Consider the following 7326-nt stretch of genomic DNA (forward strand, 5'->3'; position numbering starts at 1 on the left):
TACATACACACACACATATGTGTGTGTGTGTGTGTTTGTGTGTGCATGTACAGCACTTTTCTCGACGCAATGGAGCTGTACAGACGTCTGTACCCAGCTCTAGATTAATCATCAAACAATATAATCACGTACCTAGAGCACCATGGAAGGGGGGCACCACAGAGAATTAATGCATAGCAGAAGTCATCGACTTTTAGGAATTTCTGGCCGACGGGTCATGATTGGAAAGAACGAAGGGTCATCATGGGGACAACCGAGGGGGCATCGTTAGAAAGGCCCAATGGAGGGTTGAGGGAGCATCTTTGGAAAGGCCGAGAGAGCATTACTGGAATGGGCCTATTCGAAAGGCCATGGGACGCTCGAGGCAGACCATTGCACGGGCCGGGGCGGCAACACTGAAGTGGCCGAGCTTGCACTAGTTAATGGGCATGAGGGCACCATTGATATGGTGCATTGAGCAGATAGGGGTGGGGCACCATGGGAATAGTCCAGGGAGCATCAATATTCATAAGAAAAAGAATCTACATCCTTGACTGGCCACGCCACTACAGATAAGAAATGCTATTAACGAACCGATTATCGTTTTTGTTTTAATTAGATTTCTTATCTGACCTCGCCAATTCTCCAAGAAAGTTGCGATTTAACTAGATTTTATATATCTAGCATAAAATCCAGTTAAATCGTTTGATAATATTAAAATATTTTGCTTTTTCCGTGATGCACGAACAAATATTCCCGGGCTTCAATAAAGCTTTGGCGATTTTGCGATTTTTTTCTCCTGGTGGTGGGGCATCAAACAGACAATAGGCAGAAAAGACAACATCGCTCGCACTACTGTCAATCTCTCACCAACCTAAATAACCATCTTGCGTCCAATCACGTACAGAACTAAGTTAGAACTTTGCAATAGGTACCTCATAACTGAAGCCATGAATCTGGCAGCAGTATTGAAAAGTGTTGGTAGTTAATATTATTCTCAATAATAGTCTTTCTAAAGCCTCGGCACGTGATTACAAATATCAAAAATAGAGAAATAAAGGACATTCAATATATAGAAATTAAAGGTTTCGTTTTTTTCCTTTTTTTCGTTAGCAAAGTACAAACACCTATGACCCAAATAGAAACATTCAAAACACAGGACACTGCTGAAACCGCATTGCAATTTGCTGAGTTTATTCCTGCAAAAATGGTAACGAAGACCGTCGTTTAATAGCTCTGTGATACAAATGGAACAAAGTGGGTGAGTTTCTTTCATGCCATTCCTTTGCTGAACTCCATCTTGGTTTAGATAAGAAATGCAAATTTTGATATTCAATTAGGCCAATTAGATGTCAACATAATTCAACATGATATAAGATGTCGATTATCCGTCAATAGGATTAATGTGCTCAATGCAATATATATGTTGTATTTCTAACAAAAATCGTCGTTACACCAAATGTACAATGAACTAGTGGATATCGTGATGATATATATCGCAAGTGCTTTGAAGATACACACCTATCCCTGATATATTTTTCTTTTCCTTACATGAACAGTCATAGTTTCATCAAAATTGCCATTACTTTAATGCATTTTCCGCAATATTGCAACACTACACATACATGCTATCACAGTGGATGGCACTACATGTATATATCTTTAATTAAATGTCATCATTTCCTTTGGCAATTGAGAATCATTCTTAATGGACTGGCTTACTATGAAATCGGATGTTAAAACTGACCCCTTTACAGTTATTGTAGTTTGGCCTTTTGCGTAAAGCGGTATTGATAGTGATACCTGGAAAGCAGTGGAAATAAATCAATAGAGTTGTGGCGTGATAACAAAGGTCCTGCTGTGCTATACTGCGAACGGGAGAGCAAATTATTTTAAAGGAAAATGTCTAAATACAAATAAAACCATCTTTACAAGGATATACCGATGAAATAAATATTAGAAAAATACTTCAAACCTCCCCGTGTTTTGTCTACGTCTGGGACTGTTTGTTGGCAATTTCAGGTGAAAAATGTAGTTTTATTCTCTTAACTTTAGATGCAAGAAGTTTAAAGAAATTATACGATTCGAGCTCATTTGCAAAGTCAACTTTCTTATTAAACCATATGCAAGAATATGATCTACACCCATAATGGTCAAAATGTAACGATAAAGGATGCGAGTTTCGCCCTTGCGGTTTCGGTTGGAGTCAGCCTTGGTGTTTGCACTTTGCAGACGACGACGTAATACTCGTTGTTATGGACACAGGCCGCCCTCGGTACCCTGTCTCGCACTCTCTACCCACTATGGACTCGTAGCAGTAAGTGTTATCGCCAGGGTGTGTTGTCCTAGCCCCATTTGTTGATACAGAGTTGGAATAGAATTAATCCAAGCCGTATGTATGGCTGTATGGAGGTATATTTCCGAATTGCGACCGTTTCCCCTCACGGGCGCCAGGTAAGTACGACAGGTGTTGCTGTCTCTTATGAACATGTCAGGGGCAGGTGTTCGCAAGAGGTAGTTACATGTTTTCGTAAGTGAAATAGTAAAGAAGAAGTGTCGTTGGCCATTCGGGCTTTGTCAAAGGCTATAGTGTTGAGTGTTTCGACATGCCTTCAAGGGAGAGACGCTAAACGAAACGATAATCAATTTGTTTGTTGATGTGTGTGTGTGTGTTTGTGTGTTCAATGACGATTGAGGATTTCCTTGTATCGTCATGCGCTTAGATTGTGACATGAAGGAGTTCATGAAAGATTAGAGACATGTTTTGAGTTGCAGTCAAGGAGGGGTATTGTGGATCAAAATGTAGAAAATTATGTTATGATCAACAGAATGATAGGTAAGGAGATTAAATTAACTGCAAATTACTTTAGACTGAATGAAAGGAACTTTGGATATATTTACATCATTTATGCAAAGTGTGGTTACCTAATCTTCATTGGGATTTGAGGAAAAGGCTATCTTTTGGTGTTATTATTTTGCATTTGTGATATCTTTGATGGGAGATTTGGGTTTCTTAAGTTTACTGCTAATGCTATGGCCTGTGAACAGAGATTAAACTTCACATTATTGATGCTTTCAATAGGAAGATGAAATAGGAAACTCAACTCTTGTTAAATAAAAGTCCCACCACCATGCAATAAAGTACGCAGCATTGCAGATTGCACCTTTTATTGATTATGATTATGACTGTGATTTCCTGGTTGTTAGTGGACTTGTATATGAGAGGAAAAACAAATGATCTTATGTGTATATATATGAAGAAGAATTAAAAGGTACTGACTATGTTTATTCATTTTATTTCAGAGATGATGTATTTGAACATGAAATCTTCAATTATCCACCCAGCTTCATGTTCATGTAAGATAATGTTTTCTTAATAATACAGGGATCCCAAAGGTCTCGCCAGCTTTTTCCATAGATTTAGAATTCAGTTTTATCCATATGTGGAAGTCTTGATTAGCAGAGACATACACATGCTTTTATGTTGCGTCATAGTGCCATTTGCGAGAGAAACATTATTTTACTAGTGACATTCTTTGTGGAGAAGGAAAGGAAACTAGTTTTCAACCTAGATTGTGGTGCCTCCTCCTAAATTGAGCTAGGCAGCATGAGCTAGATATAGAGAAAACAATTGAAGTTAGATGATTATTGATAATATTTGACCAGAATCAAGACCATATCAGATAGGGAGCATACTAATGGAACTCCCATAGGAAAACAATGATGGATTTGAATTGTGATGTCATTTGCCACACTTTAACAGGAAGTGCCACAGTCATGATACAAATTTATTTATTTATTTATTATTATTTTTTTCAATCTAATATGTGCCTTGTTTTGTTTTGATTTTGTTTTTATTGTAGTACAGGAAGTCATATGAAATAATTTTCTCATGTTTTATTTTTATTTCTTCTTTTATTTGCATTTCCACAATGGCTCTCTCATTTTCCTCCTATCTCTCTCAATAGCTCCATAACCATCAGCATAATGAATAACTCAAATCTTCATTTCTGTGGTCTCATATATTCTATTTAGATTGTATTGTTCATCATATACTTTATATAAATACAATTCATAAAAGGAGTTAAACATTTTTTCATTAACAAGTTTCAACGTGACCAACGATGATTACATAAGTTTTGTTATAATTTTTATAATCGAAGTTACAATTTTTTCTTTGAAGGTAGGATGTAGCCCAGCTGTTGTGAATTATGGGGCCCTAAGCAAAGAGAAGATGACGCAGGAGGAGGACGATCTTGAGGAAGAATTACGTTGCCTAGATATCCGTGAAGACCATGGGGCTGAAGAGAGTGATGTAACCCCTACAAATACACCTCCTTCATCACCTCCTATTTTGTATATAAAGAAGTACCCACCGAGTCATTCTATAGGATATGAGGAAAGCAAAGATTTTGGAAGGTAATTTAATCAGTATGTCATAGAAACATCGTAGTAGGTGAGATATGTATTATTATACACATGTGTATGCAGTTGCAGGATTACTAATGCATTGGTTTTGTCAGATGATATATTGGTATAAGATAATGATATATGATTAGTCATTATGATTACAGTTAAAGCTGTATCATTGTCTTTTATGTTCTTTGAGATTTTAAGTTGAACTTAAAACCATTGATGCCAGAGATATGTTTTGACCACTCTGTATGTGTGGATGTAGCTGTGTGTGGGTAGGTGGGTGTGTTCATACCTGTGTATGAATATATGTGTGTGTGTGTGTGTGTGTGTGTGTGTGTGTGTGTGTGTGTGTGTGTGTGTGTGTGTGTGTGTGTGTGTGTGTGTGTGTGTGTGTGTGTGTGTGTGTGTGTGTGTGTCGCACATGTGTGTGCATGTCTGAGTGTTTAACCCACATAGATGGTTCCACAAGCACTTATCTAAGGAGTCAGTTAATAGACCTGCCTCTTCACCCCATTCCTTGCATTTTTGTTAAAGAAAGTTCTTGTTGCAGTTATTGGCATTATTATTATTGTGATATTTCTTATAGAATCACTTGTACTACAAAAAACATTTTCCCAAATTTCAAGGAATGGCATTAACAGGTCAGGTCAGGTAAACCTACTAATTGACTCCTTGGTGACTGAGCCATTGTGAAATCATTAAAGGGTAACGACATATATATATATATATATATATATATATATATATATATATATATATATATATATATATATATATATATATATATTATATATATATATACATATACACACATTCACTCCTGACATCATCAGATTAGATACTGTAATTTGTTCTAACTTATAGTAATATACTGGTTGGAATCCAGTATATTTTGATTTGATAAGCCAGTAATTTATGATAATGAATTTCAGATATTCCAGAGGAGATGACAATGATTGCAGGTCAGACTCCTCCCTCTCATGGGGTGATGATGAGTTTGAAGGAGAGGCCACCAGACAAGTCAGTGTCCTCTTTGACCAGCTCGACTCTTTGCTCTATCAGGATGCCTCTGTAACCTCTGCTGTGCCGTGGTCTGTGAGCAGAAACACCAAAGTATATGTGACTGACGATGAGAAAACGGTCTCACCTGCTGGAAGCATAGGTTACTTCTCGAGTCCAGAGAGCAATCTTGACGAAAATGTTGAAACCAATATAAAAACCGTTAACGAAGAAGTAATTTTTGATGTGGATAATGTGGGATCACGAACTTTGTTGTTAAACAGTGCGAGATTATTAGAATCAAGCTCTGGATTAGGTAGTGACCTTCTAGTGGCTCCTGAGCCTACACCTGAATTACTTGAGGAATGCTCAAATTGGGTACACCACTTTCCTCATTTTAGGTAAGTCACCTTTCTACAATAAATACTAATATTTGACTAGTTATGATAACCAGCAACCAAACTAACAGTAGATAGTTCTAGCAATGTGTGGGCTGTTTTGGTTGGTTATATATATGTTATACTGTTTATATGTAAGTAATACTTTCTCTTATGTCTATGTGTTTCTAATGTCAACAGAGTTAGAGGACATGTTTTGGAGACGTCTTTACTGAATATCTTAGAACAGTATATGGATGAAGATTCTCTGTAAGTATTGCTGTTAGAGGATCTGCATGACATTATTTATACCTTATATTATTTTGTTATCTCATGTAGTTATTAAAACATATTAATCAGTTCAAAATGTGCTTGTATTAACTCAGCTTCTCTTGCCATTTAATTATGCCTTTTAATTATCAGTTTTATCATAGCTTCTTTTTTTTAGTTATGGATATATTAAGACTTGTAAAGAGTACAGGTAGTTTGTATTGCACAAGTTAAAAAAGAATCTGTGTATTTTGTAATTCCTATAATTTTATTATATGTTATAATGATTCTCTTCCACTGTTTGTATAAAATAAATATTATTTATTGTTTTTCAGACATGAAGAAACCATAGAAGAGGATGAAATTATTGAAGAGGATGGTGATTTTCACCGTCTGCTGCCTTTAGTTAATATTGTCAGTGCCAACCAAGTAAAAAATTCTTCTCATGCTAGCCCAAAGACAGTGACTTCCAGTAGTCGAGTGTGTAGTGGATCTAATGATCCAGAAGTACTAAAAGAGCAAGTGCTTATAATGCTCTTTGATCAGTTGTGGCCTACAGTGACAAAAGCAATTGAACCACTGCTTCATTCATATGCCAAATATGTTATTGAACAGTCAGTGCAATATTCATCTCTCTCCAGGGAGCCCAGTACTAGAGGGGCCAGAAGGGGTAGACAGACTCCTGTAAGAAAATATAGTGCTGAACTTGGGAGAGCTAGACACTTAATGCCCCCAGAGAGTGTGAATAGACCTGATAGTGGAATTTCTGTCAGAGGATACAGAGCAAACCGTCCATTGAGTGGGATCCAGAGACCATCAAGTGCTATAAATAGATTGCAGGGTTATCAGACAACACCGAGCATCCATCAGGGAGAATTACAAGAACTGCTGCAGGTGACAACAAAACCGTTACAAAATGGAGAAGACAGATTACGCTCCAGAACCTCTTCTGCTTCACTTACCCGTGAATCTTCAGCCCGGTCCAATCAGTCTTTAGTATCCCTTCCCTCTGTCACAACTCCTAGAGGCACAACACAGCGACCTGTATCTTCAAGGGCTGCTCATCATCTCCTGACCCCGATGCGCATTGACAGTTTTAGTAGCACTTTGGAACAAAGGCCATCATCTACCTCATCATATAATACTCGTTCTAGGTTTGTGTATCATTCTTTGGGAATTTTTTATCTTGCTTTATTAGTATTTAATGAAACCAACAAATCAGTAGATAGTAGAAATAGTAGAAATAACCACAGTAATAGTAACATTTTGACGTTTCAGATTTCAG

General features: G+C 37.1%; 1 protein-coding gene across 11 annotated transcripts in view; it reads left to right on the forward strand.

Annotated features, from left to right (window-relative positions):
- Window positions 1-2139: 2139 nt before the first annotated feature.
- LOC122258932 (uncharacterized) overlaps window positions 2140-7326 on the forward strand; it is a 15001-nt gene continuing 9814 nt past the window's right edge. For 5 of the 11 annotated variants that reach the window (XM_086552563.1, XM_086552564.1, XM_043025231.2 and 2 more), the window contains exons 1-6: window positions 2140-2296; window positions 4163-4398; window positions 5328-5795; window positions 5973-6041; window positions 6377-7195; window positions 7320-7326. The exon at window positions 7320-7326 is cut by the window's right edge and continues 168 nt beyond it. In XM_086552563.1, coding sequence (XP_086408689.1) covers window positions 2153-2296; window positions 4163-4398; window positions 5328-5795; window positions 5973-6041; window positions 6377-7195; window positions 7320-7326 — 1743 coding nt within the window. In that variant the 5' untranslated portion in view covers window positions 2140-2152. Of the gene's footprint in view, window positions 2297-2677; window positions 2816-3282; window positions 3337-4162; window positions 4399-5327; window positions 5796-5972; window positions 6042-6376; window positions 7196-7319 lie in introns of those variants that run through there. The other 6 variants (XM_086552570.1, XM_086552565.1, XM_086552567.1 and 3 more) reach the window with 5 other exon arrangements.

Source organism: Penaeus japonicus, unplaced genomic scaffold (assembly GCF_977035675.1).
Source record: "Penaeus japonicus unplaced genomic scaffold, GWHDUDI00000001_assembly GWHDUDI00000027, whole genome shotgun sequence".
Lineage (NCBI taxonomy): Eukaryota > Metazoa > Arthropoda > Malacostraca > Decapoda > Penaeidae > Penaeus > Penaeus japonicus.